At 39.7% G+C, this 14,505-nt stretch overlaps 1 protein-coding gene across 7 annotated transcripts in view; it reads left to right on the forward strand.

Moving 5' to 3' along the window:
- caln1 (calneuron 1) overlaps positions 1-14,505 on the forward strand; it is a 97,465-nt gene that overhangs the window by 11,931 nt on the left and 71,029 nt on the right. For all 7 annotated transcript variants that reach the window (XR_012770283.1, XR_012770284.1, XR_012770287.1 and 4 more), the window contains exon 2: positions 275-396. Coding sequence is in view for 2 of the 7 variants with exons in the window: in XM_075472836.1 (XP_075328951.1) it covers positions 275-396 (122 nt within the window). In the remaining 5 variants the exon portion in view is untranslated. The remainder of the gene's footprint in view (positions 1-274; positions 397-14,505) is intronic.

Here is a 14,505-nt window from a genome sequence, read left to right on the forward strand (position 1 = left end):
TGGATGTTATTTCTGTCGTAGCTTCACCAATGTCACACATTCCTCTGCTGATAGGCACACATTTAATGTTGTATTTATTTGTCTTTTTATAAGCAAGCCAAGTTGAAATCTGTGCACCTCACCAAGGAATTCTCATGTTTGTTTCTGGAAAAGGTTTAATTCGTTGCAACACGACCACGAAATGGGTTACGTGTGTGTTTTGTATCCTGGAAAACTCAACAAATCTCCCCAGCTTCTCTTCACTGCCCTCTAAATGTCTTCCTCTGTGTCTCAGAGAGAAGATGCCGTTCCACCATGTGACGGCAGGCCTGCTCTACAAAGGGAACTACCTGAGCCGCTCGCTGTCCGACAGTGACAGCGACGTGCTGGCCAGCATCTCTGTTGAGGAGCTCGGTGGTAAGACTTCTCAGATTTCCATATTGTAAAGCATGTATGTTCTTGCAGTATTGTGAAAAATTGTACTTCTTCAGTTGAAATAATACTTCAAACATGTATATTTTTAAAAGCTTCACTGTGCCTGTTCTTGGGGGCAGAAACTTAGTGTTTTGGGTTTTCAACAGCAGCCAAAGGCAGTGTTAGTTATTTCTTAACAATTTTCAGCTGATTTATAGTTGCAAGGTAAGCACCCCAGGAATTTAATGCCACGTACGAATTTTATGCTTAGTTAGGCTTCATGCTAGCTTTAGGGGAGGCAGAAAGGAGGGGAAAAAAGAACCCACTGCAGTACCCCAAACCTGCAGTATGTAGAGCAGAAGTAGTGCAAAGGTCAACCAGACACCGTTTTACTCACTGTTTTATAGTCAGTATTACTTTAACCCTCCTGTTGTATTAAAGTGACACACTACCATGTTTAGCTGCAGAAAAAATACCTTAAACTATCTTTTTCCAACTTGAAATTTTATGACTTTTCCTAAAGGGACCCCATCATTTTTTTGTTTATGTTTCCATGTGGGCTGTACACCACTAGGGTACAAAGATTGTCTTATGGGTCATTTTTGACCCGTGAATTATAAAAACATTTAAACAGCAGAAAAAAGTTCACTGTTTTTTTCCCTTTCAATATAATTAATTCAGAAGTAATTACTTCACATTTATATAATAGCAATAATAAACCTTTATTATGTAAAAGAAAACTGAGAAAACAAGAAAACTGTTGGTCCGACTGACAGTTGGTCTGTGTTAAAAAAAAGTGTAATCCTGAAAACTGGTGATTGTGTTTTTGTATTGTGTAACAAAAACTACATGATAAAAAATGTATTGAATTGAGTTGAATAGATAAATAACAGGTGGTTTCATCATACAAAATAGATTTTGGATTTAAAATTCAATTAAGTTGCTTTATTTTGGGGCTTTGGTAGGGCGGGTCATTTTTGACCCGTAGGACAAGGAGAGTAAACACAATGTTAAGACCGCACAAAGGGTTAAAGACAATACTCCCTCGTCTAAACACGAGTGCATCATTCTCTACATGGCTCGTCTCACCAGGATCATTTCGGGTCTGCCGGCCTCTCCCTCTGAGGCTGTGTTTTTGAACCCTTTGTTTTGGAGTCTGTCTGAGAGCAATCACCAGGGCCTGTGCAACATAAACCTGATCAATAACAGTCTGCTGGCATCAGCAGTGGCAGACACGCTGGTTGTGGACAAACTAGACATGCCCAGACACCAAAAATATTAATTCGCCAATGCAGCATTAAGCAGCCGCCTGGAAAAATGTCGGCACAGGGCACGGCAACAGCCGGATACTCTGTCAAGGTCAAGTTTTAATATGCATGCAGGGAATTTGAATGCATGAATTCCTAATTTCTGTTTCAGTGGGTTTGTGTTTTGCTCGAAGAATGAGAAATGATTTGTAGTTAGATGGTTCACATGAGTTCCATTTAGTAACACCAACTGTTTAACTTTAGCCTGTTATCAGTATAAAATCCTGTAAAAGGATTTTAGCATACTAAATATGTTGGAACGATGGAATCGTCACCAGTCTGACTGGTTTTAGTCGAAGGGAAATGCCCACGAATGGATCGCACTGCTTCTAGTCTCGTGAATGAGTCAAAACAAAAGACGTATCACTTCATACACGTCACGTTTTCTCATGTGAGGGTTCTTCGTTCAGTTAATTTTATTCATATCTGTGTACAAACTGCAAATATAACTTTGTATATACCATTTTTCTTTTTTTTTTTTTCTTTTTTTTTGGGGTCAGCTGTGCCGTCGCTCCCCATGCACGAACATTGTGAAGATGTGGATAGTGTTCAGGAACCTTCACTGAAACTTGCTCAGTCTAATGGGGAGTGTGAACTGAGAGTAAACCCATTGTGAGACTGGTTAAATTTACCTTACTGAATGTGTGGTGTTTATATTATAATCCTTTTAATAATCCTGCTTAAAGGGATGGTTCGTCTCTTTTGACATGAAGCTGTATGACATCCCATATTAGTGATATCATTTATGAACATTTTCTTACCCTCTGCTGCGTCCTGTGAGCCGAGTTCCAGCTGAGTTTTGGTGTTGACGAAAGTAGTTGAAAGAAAGTTGGCTGGGGCCACAAAAATAAAGCTTCTCAAAACAATGCGTTCAAAAGAGTAATACATTTGCATCACAAAATCGTTCAGCCAACTAGCCGGACTACCTTCATCAACGCCAAAACGAGGCTGGAACTCTGCTCACAGGACGCAGCAGGGGGTAAGAAAATGTTCAGAAATGATGTTGCTAGGATTGGATGTCATACAGCTTCATGTCAAAAAAGGCGACCTATCCCTTTAAGTTGTAATTCGGTTAGTGTGTTTTTTTTAGTTTTTTTTTTTTTTTTAATCATGATCAAATATATCTCCACGATTCTTTCACATTGGGGATCTTTCATCTGTGACGGCTGAGAATCAGGCCGTCTGTAACGGACTTTAATCTGCAGATGGATCAACTGTACCCTGTACGTTTTATCCACAGGGATGTTTTCTTCAAGGAGCTAAAAAACATTTATGTAGGATATAAGTTTCAGCATTTCCTCTGTGGTCTAAAGTACAAAGTAAATTTGTCAGATTAATCCTGCTGACTCTCCTGAGGACACTGGAGTTGCAATATAAAAGTGAAAAGAGGTCGCACAAATCAGCAATGTGGCGCTTCCGCACATGGTTGTGCTGAGGTGTTTGCATGTTTACTGCTGTGAAATATCCCAAAAATAAAGTTCTATCACTCTGATCTCTGTTTCATTGTCACAATTGCTGCTCCTTCTCCTTATTCATTCTACACTTTGCCTGCTCTGGTGTCTTTCCCCAACTCATTACAGAAGACAGAAAAATACTACAAAACAAAGCTGATCTGCCAGCTGGCATCCAGTGTTGTTTTAACGTGGCCGTCCAGGACCTTATTACAATATTGGATATGAAGAGAGACCGAGACTACTGAGAAATGCCTCGCTGCTGCCCCGAACAGCTCCATCTGGCACTTTTCCCTGAATTACTCTGTTCCACTTCTTCCACTGCAGCTAAACTAAAACCACACCCAGCCACCTCAGGCACGTCCACAAAATAAATGTGTAACCATAATCTACAAAAAGCCTTTTTAATGACTCGGCTACACTTGGTTATGGTCAGTGGTGACAACGGTGTAAACTTTGGGCTTAGTGTTGAACCACTTGAAATGACATTTTTCTTAAGATTTTCATTAAAACGTCTTGCGTCATGGTCAGCTGTTGTGTGATTTCTCCCTCTGATTCCAAATCTCCAAAAGGACGCAGAAACACGGCTTCCCATTCTGCATGTTAAACATTCACTGCTTTGTAATATTTAAAGAGGCAATTTACTGTATTTGTTCAGGGCCATTTAAAAACCCTGCAGCAGTGGGCTGAGCTGCCACATGGCTGGCAGTGTGGAATTATTCAGCTGGTGCATTTTTGTTTACACCTCATCTTGTAGGAAAAACTACTGTTGCCTGCAGGGATAGCCTCTAGTCTTTCTTACTGAAACAGATTGGACTTGGTGGTCGGTATATGTCAGTCATACAAAAATAGTGGGCTGCATTACTGTGGGTTAATTATTCACTAGCAAGTGAAGAGAAAAGGGACATCTTTTTGGGCTTGCAGGTATAATTAAGGATCAATATTGACATTTATTAAAGTGACTTTCACTGATGACTGAGGCCTCAGTTCGTTCTAACTCTATAAAGTGTACTTCCAGAGCAGAGTGTTGCCTGTAGACTACGGTTTTGCTTTATTTATAAGGGATAAATGTGCCATGAACATTTTTTTTTTTTTTTTTTTTTAACTAGACAGAAATGGAAATGATCTGGGGTTTCTACCTAAACAGAGGTTTCACTGCTAATAAGGATTTTTGATCCATGTTTTGTCTTTGTAATCTGGTTTTGCAGGATTAAACTGAGTTTTACATCTAAATGCCACTTAGAATTAATGTAATGTCTGTTCATTACCACTCAGTATCTGCATCACCTATTTTTTGAGCTCCTTCTTTAGGAGTTTAGAGATCAGCCCTACATATTTGTGCCTCAGCTGATGGCTTTGTTTTAAGTCCTCGTGTAAATCCGGTCACAGTGCAGGGAAAGCCTTCAGAGCACGTTCGAGGAACATAACCGTCTCCTCGCCAAACGCCAGCACAAACCACAGGCTTCAACAGCTGCCTTTGTGCTGTTCTATATATCGTCTGTTGTTATAAAAGAGCTGGAAAGCCTTTTTAATCACTGGAGTTGTAATCCTGAAAGGAACAAACTCTTCTGTCTGGGCTTTTTGGATAATAACCTCCTTGGTGGATCATTTTATCTGCTGGAGCAGGTACACTCTCTCTTTTGAGCCATATAATATTAGTCATGGTGCCGCTGAGAGAGGAATGCAGATAACATTTGGGGAGACATCAAGGTAATCTTCGGTCTTAATGTATTTCGCAGATCAAATATGAGCATCTTTGACATCAGGCCAGCATGGGAAGAGATTTAGAATAATATAAATGGCTCAAACGTTGGAATAAATTATTTTTCTAAAATAAGTTTGATTGAAAACCAGCTTCAGTTTAATTTTTTTAAACCTATCATACAGCTGAAATTTGTCACTTGTATTGTGGAGGATGAACTATACTATACTGATAATGTTCTCATTCAAGTTGCCAGGATTATGTACGGAAGCCCAGAGCGGACGTGGTACGTATAAACTTTATTTTAGATCGTTTTCTCGAGATAACGAGTTAATTTACCGATGGTTTTCGAGATCATCTTTTCTTGAATGCTCATGATCAGTTTCTCGGTGTTCTTAAAGCCTTTCCAAGAATGGACTCAAGCTGAAAATGTCAGATTTTGGAGAACCCGACATAGATCAACGCATCAGATTTTACTTCTGTCGAGGTCTAACAGACTGAAACTGCAATGTGTTTGTCTTGTAGAGATAACTTTCATATCAGCCCGCCTCATTTAAGGAGACGGCCGGCACGACTGCAGCTCAGCAGGCGTTTACACCTCAGTGATCCTGCTGATGTAGTCGACTTCATCAGTGACCAGCTGAGGGGACCAGGCCGTCTCCATGGTTACCGAATGATGCACGAGAGGTGCCGTTATCGTTACCTCGAGAAAACGATAACGGCATGATTGGTGTGTGTTAAACCTGATTCCATTCTTCAGATGCTCGTCACACCAGCGGGATTTGTTTTGTGCATTTTCACATTTGTTACACAAACGCTCCACATTCCATGTTTGATTCATAGTCTACTTTACTCAGTTTTCAATGAAAGGGGGGTAACGATGGGTAAACCTTTGCCAGAAATAAATATAAACAGGGGCGGACTGGGGAGAAAAAGTGCCCTTGAAAACCAACAGTAAATTAACTCGTTATCTCCAGAAAACAAGATTATTATCTCGTTTTCCATCAAAAAAAAAAAAAACATCAATGTTTATACGTACCACGTCCACTCTGGGCTTCCGTACAGGATTGTAGCCACCATAAACTTCAGTTGGAGATGGCGCTTGAATCTGCATCTACAGAGCCAGTCCAGGGTAAATTCCTTTAGATTTAACATAAAATAAAGGCCTGGAGCAAGGTATGGAATAAGTTATTTCACAATGAAATCCTTCTTAGTTGGCCCGCAGTCTTTTTCCTTCACTAAGCATCCAAAGCTTAAATCAAACATGAGCAAACCAGCAGGTACGTTTGTACCTGTCGAGCCAAAGAATTGAATGGAAAGAACAAAACGGGGTTTCCACCTTTATCTGTTTGAAAGCAGCAGTTTCCTCTTTGCAATTTGTTGAGCTTTTACAACCTACCCACTGATACTAGTATAACAGAAACTGGCATCGCAAACAAAAAGAGGATTTGAACAAAGCCGGGAGAGCTATCCAGGGTGCTGAATTCTCTTCTCTTCAGTCACGTAAAGATGTCACAACACCTCAACGAAAATGTGTTCTAGAGCTGTTTAGAGCAGTGAAATACTGCATTCATATGAATTTAGTAACGAATGTTTTAGAGACATGCACATACATAAAATAATATTTGAGAAATGTCATGTAAATGTCAAATTATTTCAAACTTGAGCAGACTTTGAAGTGTTTTCTTCAGTCATGAACAAATACTTTTTAAATGCTGCTCTAAAAATACAGGCATCAAAGTCGGCTCATAGTATCAAAATGAACACATCTGTGATCAAGGTCACAAGCTGTGAGTCATCACTGAAAAAATGCGATGCAGCTGGACCCTTTTGGGGAAAAAAAATGAAAAGGATTCAGGATCAGTGATCAACTCAGTCAAAACACGGGTAATAATCTGTTTCTGTGAAAGATCAGATGGTATGAACGACACTACATCATGTAAACCTCAGAAGACAGAAAGAAGTAAGACTGGAGACCACAGAGTAACCAGAATGAGGAGGAGGGTAGTTACCTGCAAGATGATCTAAAAGGCAGAGTGACATAACTGCAATGATATTTGATTAAAGAGAACTGTGGGTGATGGGCCCAGAGAAAGCAGACGAAAAGATTATAGGGAGATCACTGACGCTGAAATTAAGGAAATAATCATTTTGACAGCATTAGAAAATGCAAGGGAAGAAAAGAATAGACCTGCAGTCACTGTCCATATTTACCATAAAGGATAAGAAAAAAAACAGGGCATCGTGCTGGAATTGTTCTTCCTGAGGAGTCTGCCAACAAAAACATACATAATGCAAAAAATAAGCCTTGAATCTCAGTCACGAAAGGTGAACTAACTTTTGTTGCATCAAGCTGCTGCTGGGGTTGTAGTGTTAAAAAAATAAGATAAATAATATATGTATATCTACACTGTTGCTGTTTTGATTTTGGATAAAAGCAAATATCCCACTGTTTGGGTTCAATGTAATAAAGTTAATGGAAGATGATTTCACAGGGGTGTATTCCACCTCTCTTATATGTTGTGAAGCCTTAACCTCCCTTTGATAATTTCATACTGGATTTTGTATACATGGACTGAGTATATACTCAGTTCCTGTTTACAGAGTCCAGTATATTTCTAAAAAAGGACCTTAAGGCTGCACGTGTTGAGGCTAATACTATTGGCCATTCAGGGCCATTACGACCACAGTGAGAGTTTGGTTATTAAGGCAGACTCCAGGACTCCCCTTTGTCACTATTTTTGTTCAACCTTTATGGACAGATGTGGTCCTGTTGGTTACCTTGAGCAGAGACCTCCAACAGGCACTGGGTTGGTTTGCAGCTGAGTGTGAAGCAGTCATGATGAGACTTGGCATCTTTTAAAAATCTTGAGGCACTGTCCTCGGGTGATAAAGGGTGGATTGCTCAATCTATGATGAGAGTGAGTCACTGCCTCAAGTGGAGGAGTTTAAGTGTCTTGAGGTCTCACAAGTGGAGAGATAATAAAATTTGGGTGTTTGACGGGCAGATTTGAGCAGCATTTGCAGTCACTTGGATGCCTTACCTACCATCTATGGTCTATGGACCTTGCCAGAGAGATCATGTTTACTCAGAGCAGATTTTGGAAGTCCTGGGAGTTGCCTTGGAAGAGCTGGAGGAGGTGGCCTGTCTCGGTATCTCTGTTCACCCTGTCGTCCCTGATGAGCGGCAGAAAATGGATCGATTGATTCATTTCGTGTACATTAACAATGTAATTAACTTTCTGAGCGATCCTGACAAAGTGAAGGTGAAAAATATAAATAAATCTCTTCAAATGATAATATAATATTTGCTAACCACCGTCTTCCACACCATGCGCCTGGACTTTGACGGTGTCATGGTGCGTAATCTTGGCGGTGATATTGATTGACTCAGTGCTGAAGTTAAAATGGTGGTGACGGCTCTGTATGTACCAGCTGTGTCTCTGCTGATGTCGAGCATCACTGCTGTATCTGAAAGGTCAAGCAGAATGTGATAGTTAGCAGATTAGATAATGCAGGAAAACAGGCATTAGTCATTCAAACGTAGTCATGGACACACAATGCATGCGTTCCCTCATAAACTGCAAGTCATAATTGCATGCAAAAAATAAAAACACCCTCTACCACTGAACTGTTCCTTCTAAGCTGGGGTGTGCTGTGACATCTTTAGTCATTTTCAGCCCCTTTGATGGAAATGCTGCTGTACCAAATGTCAGGTTTTCCTTGGAAAGCAGCTTAATATTTCCTGTGTGCTCGGAGTCATGATGGATAGGACCATTTGTGCTTGAAAATGTACTGATTTATTTGAATAGACAAAGCCAATCCAAGTGTTGTTTTTTTTCCTGTTCCAACATGCTCCAGATACAGAAAAGTACCCAACAAAGGCCTGAGTCATGGATAGATTTATGCATGAGACTCTTTTCAGTGCAGGCAAAATAATCTACCAAATAATATGCTTTTTTTTGACAGTTTGTCAGCTGCCTTTGCCTCCAGGAATATATTGGCTCCAGAGTGATGCTTTTTGTAGTTGCAAATAATTATAATGCTTTCTTTTTGAAGTGACAGAAACCATACTATTTGGATGCAGGTTGTCAGGCTTTGGCCTCTATTGTCAACAGGAGGTACTAAAGATGACCAAAATGCTCTTTGTAACTTCATGACACAATTAATAAGTTATGCCCCATTTACACTTTGCTGTTCCAAGTCATTTGACAGGAGACAGGTTCAGAAGGCTGGCAGCGGAGCAGATAATAAGATGATTGATGAGCTTATTCTTAATGATTTATTTTTGGCTCAGAGTTGCAATTTCTTGGTTCAGGCTGTCAGAAAATGCTCCTTGTTTGTTTATTCCTCAGGGAGGGACATATTTAATTGAATGATGGGTTTATTATTTGCATCTAAAATCAGTGGTATTGTTCTGTTTTATCTTGGGCTTTATTGTTCTGTACTTAGCATGTGTACCTGACATTTTTTTAATTTAAGCTCTGAATATGCTAAATGTCTTTGTTAAAATGTCTTCAAAATATCCCTTTAGAAATTCTCCTTGTCAGGTGTGCACTATGCGGTTACCTACATCCATTCCACTTTTCAGTTAAATTATTCCGCGCTCCACAGTATGCTCATGCATGTCATGCAGTCACTGTTCTCCACAGAAATGTCATTTCACCCCTGTTTGAAATTAAAACACCAGGTGCCTGTCAGTCTCTACCTTTTCTTACCACACACACTTTCTGATCTGTAGACACACTCATGAAATGTGCGATTATCAAAGCACACTGAAGCCTGCTGACTCTTGCCACTGATGACCAGTGAACCAGCTCTGACTCAGTTGTGTAAATTGGCATTTTTGTCCCAGATATATGAACCAGTTTAGAGTACCATCACACATCCCAACATGCTTTGTTTGACGGGGGGGGCAGATTTCAACCCTGGTACTGCTTTGAAAAGGCATTTAACAGATTATTTAGCATGTGCACGGCAGATAAACACTTCCTAATCATACAGTATTGCTTGATTTCTCCCAACATTAAACATCCTCTAAGTGCAAGGATTTAGAAGCGATGTATGGATGTGACTGTGAGCTTATCAGTTCCAGAGTAAAACATCCCCTTTTTCAACAAAGTGAAGGTGATTGACACAGTAGTGGACTTAACTACGTGCAGTGCATCAGTAGCAGTAAAATCTGCACTCCATCCAGACTCTGTCCTCCATTTCCTCATTTTGCTCGATGGACTCGAAGTTATTTAAAGTGTTTTTGAATATATCTGGTAACTTAAAACATTTTCTCTCTCTCACTTCCTGGGAAACAGCAGTGAGAATGCTGAAAAGCTGAATGGGGATAGCTGACCACGCTAAAAAAAAGCTGAAAATAATGAAAATTTAGCAGAAAGTTATTTTCTGAAGTTTCAAAAGGTCTGAAAGGTATTTTTTGAAAGGAGCTGGAGCTGAACGAGGGTAGAAAACTACAGAAAAGAGAAAAAAAAAATGCAAAACAGAAAAATTTGAAAATTTAGCAGAAAGTCATTTGCTGAGGCTTCAAAAGGCCTGAAAGGCATTTTTGAAAGGAGCTGGATGAAGGCAGAAAAGAGAATAAAAATGCAAAAAAGCATTGGCAGTCGGAAGGTACTGCTGTGATTCAGAGGCTTCTAATTCAAAAAGTAAAGTTCTGAAGGCTATGAAAGTCACATTGGCTGAAAGAGGACAAGGTGTCCTACGTTGTAATGCTAAATGTATTTCTGTGGCTTAAAGATTTTGGAAACAGTGACAAGTTAAAAACTTTTTTTCTGAAGAATCTTTCTGTATTCTTCCACTCTGTCAGTTGGAGCCTCCACACGAACATTCCGTGTCATTGGAGCGCATTGTAAACTCAGAAATCATCAAGGATTTTACTAAATTTTTGATAGTTCAAAATTGGCTGAATATTTTAAGAAGCTGCATAATTCAGTAATAGCTGAATGTCTTGTGAACATTTTAAAGTTTGAATGGTGTCTCCAGGTGAAAGTATGCTGTTTTTTTTTTTGTTTTTTATTTATGATTTGAAAGGATTTACCATTACTTTTAAAGGGAGGAAAAGTTGCACAAAAACCTTAATATTTTAAAAACTATAAAAGTTAAAAACACCAAGACTCATTGCATAAATCTCCAGAAAGAGCTGAACGTTTTGTGCACAAATGGTTTAATTTGCTTAAAGTATGCGAGGTAGTTAAACTTCAAAAAACGTATGGAAGAACTAAGAATATGGAATACAAATGAAGAAAAACAGGAAAACAATAGTGAGTGCTTTACAGCATTCTCACAATAAAAACTTTTTTAAGACCATGATATTCTCTGATAATGCCTAAAAGATATGAGCTGATGCGTTGCCTTATGTTTTATTATTAGAAGACGAGTCATTATCTTTGCCTTACTATTTAAAGTTTTCCTTTTGTCACTTAATGTTTATATTTTCTGAAATCATATATGAATTGCTTTATGTCTTTTGTAAATTTTGGAATGCGTGTTCTCATTTATCTCTTAAGAGAAATGGAGCAACAAAAATTTGTTGGGAGGTGAGGTGCTCTTTTTCTATAGTTTCGCTTTAATTTAGCTTTAGCTGCACCTTTCCCCCCGAAAATAAGATGACGGTAAGTGGAAAAAAGACTCCCAAAAGACCCAGGTTATTTAACCATTCAAAGAAAATGTCAATATGTTGTTTCCAGGCTGCTAATTTGACTCATGGTGGCAGGTACAAACAACCAGTGCTGATATTTTCTCCCTAGTGTTTGGACCAGTTTCTGTGATTTAGTTATTGGAGGGAAAAATCCACATCCTGAAGGTCATATGATCAACCCAGGCAACAGACATTATGCCTCTTAGAAAAAGCTTGTAAACACTTTAATCGAAAGGTTAACGAACTGAAAGATTCAAAATGTTCTGGCTGAAGAGAGTGGCAATTCAGTTTGTTAAAGAGGGGGAGAAAGTTAATAAGACAATAAGGAGAAAAGGCAGCTTAGAGGATGCTTGTGATTGGGAGATGCAGGTAGATTTAGGAAATAAGCTTGTTGTTCCCCAGGAAATAGCCTCTACAAATTTAAGGTCTGATATAGTCTTGTGGTCCAGGAGTAGAATGAGAGTCCATTTCATAGAGTCTGTTCTTTTGGAGGAATTAGTAGCAGAAGCATATGAAAGGAACAAGCTTAGGTATGTGGAGTTGGGGACAGAAGCAGAGCAGCGAGGATGGAAAGTTAGGAATTGTCCAGTGGAAGTAGGACATAGAGGATTTGTTGCAAAGTCTGCTGTCTCATAGTTGAGGGAGCTGGGTGTAAGTGGACAGAGTGTGAGGAAAATAGTGAAGGAAGTGTCAGATGAGGCAGTGAAGTCCAGTCAGGGGATTTGGATTAGAAGAAGCAATAGTACCTGGGGGCCCAACAGGGGGAGCACTTAGGGTAAACATACTCTTGGAAGAAGCAAAGAAGAAATCCAGGATGTATTTAAATGGCGGGTGTGGCCCATATGAGCCTTTTGAAACCAGGCGGCCATTTTAGGTGAGTTGGCCTATATGGCCTTGTTTTTGCTGGCATTTTTAGTGATTGTAGGACTGTTTAGGTGAGTTTGTCTGCTGAATCTGCTAGTGTGTCTTGTCCTGCCTCCACCTCTGGAACCCTCTATACTTTCACCCCCACAAGTTTACCCCCACAAGTTTCTTGTGTTTACCTTAACCCCTTCAGACCATGCGTCCATTGTAATGGACATGACATATCTCTGTCTCTAAACCAATAAATACGCTGTAATTGAATGATGCCAGCAGTGCTGGTTACTAATTGGATCCTGATTATCCAATCACAATCATTTCATGACTTTGAGCAAGCTCTGAGAGAGTGACAGATATCAGACAAGACAAGCATGGCGGAGCGACTGCAGTAAGTGTCCATTTTCAATCTCAAATATCGATTTATGTTCATGGTGGCCAAATAAATTTGCTCTCAGTATAATTGTAACTGTTACAAGTGATAATATTTTAAGTTATTTTGAACATATATCATCATATCATTAATTTATAGGATTTTTATAGGATTGCAGTGGACATCAGGAGTTGTCCGGGTTTAGCTAACACTCACATGTTTAGTGTCAATATATAAAGAAACAAAATACCTGTAAGCTTTTCATACAGTGTTTCCCCTGGGTTTACACTTTTTTTTTGGGGGTGGGGGGTCAGATGGTGTTAGAGTTTATTTATTCATGATTATAAAATGTTTTGTACATAATGTTCTTGCAGAGTATAAAGTTGAAGACTTCCTTGAACATCTCATAAATGGAGAGTTATCTGAACTTGACTCCTTGAATTCAGGAAATGAGGAGGATGAAACCAGGAATGAGATTGATGGTAAATTAGAAATTAAGAGTGTTTTTAATTCTTAGCATGTTTTTTTTTCTTTCAATTTAATGTCTTGTATGTAAGATCTAAATGGATGCATATGAGTTCAAAAGTAAGAATACATAAAATTAGTTAAATGTGATTGTTTTTTTATTAGATTCAGAGAGGGACAGTGAAGAGATTACACGCATGCCAGAAGAACTTGATGTGGCAGTTGAGGTTGAGATAGAAGAGACAGACAGAGGAGGACAGAGGTGGATAGGAGGAGATGACAGTAGCCAGGAAGGAAGAAATCAAGTGGCGTCACAGGCCATTCACTACAATCATGGACACTTCCTTTGAGAATCCTCCAATTCATGAAGATCATCCCACGAGGCCCTATGAATACTTCAAACAGTATGTACCAGATGAGATCTTCAATTTGATGGCCGATAACACAAATATTTATGCCATGCAAAGTGGTACACTAAGTTTCAAGCCGACAAGTCCTGGAGACATCAGAACCCTAATCGGTCACCACCTTGCTATGGGAGTGATGAAAATGCCAAGAGTCTCCATGTACTGGGAAGCTGGGATGGACATTGGTATTTTTCAAAACACCATGCCCCGTGACAGATTCTTCCAGCTCCGGTCACATTTGCATTTGGTCGACAATTTGGTTAAGCCAGCTGACAACAAAGATGTGTTTTTCAAGGTACGCCCTCTCTATGATGCCATACGCAGTAGATGCTTGGAGCTTCCACTAGAGGAGAACCTTTGCGTTGATGAACAAATGGGGCCATTTTGTGGAACTTTGTCAGTCAAACAATACATCAAATGCAAGCCACACCCATGAGGAGTGAAGATATACTTCCTGTGTGGGAAAAGTGGCATGGCCTACGACTTCCTGCTGCACCAAGGCAAAACCAATGGAGCCACCACAAGAGCACAGGAAGCAGCTAGGGCTTGGAGCTGGAGTGGTGTACCATCTTAGCCAGCGAATCACAGAGGCCAACTATAAGTTGTATTTTGATAACTATTTCACAACCTACAATCTTCTGGAGCTGCTGGCTGAGAGGAAAATTCATGCTGCTGGGACACCAAGGGTGTCTCGCTTTGCCAGGCCTCCTCTACTGTCTGACAAAGAGATGGCCAAAAAGCCTAGAGGAAAAACAGATTTTTTTTCAGGTAATCTTATCTACAGTCATATCTATTGCTGTCTTGTGCATGTTCAGATTGCGTAATTTCTCTATCTTCTTGCAGGCTCCGGGTTTTCCTGGTGATGACCTCACAGCTGTTCCCTACCCACGCTGTGATACA

The sequence above is a fragment of the Odontesthes bonariensis genome, chromosome 9 (assembly GCF_027942865.1).
Source record: "Odontesthes bonariensis isolate fOdoBon6 chromosome 9, fOdoBon6.hap1, whole genome shotgun sequence".
In the NCBI taxonomy this organism is placed as follows: domain Eukaryota; kingdom Metazoa; phylum Chordata; class Actinopteri; order Atheriniformes; family Atherinopsidae; genus Odontesthes; species Odontesthes bonariensis.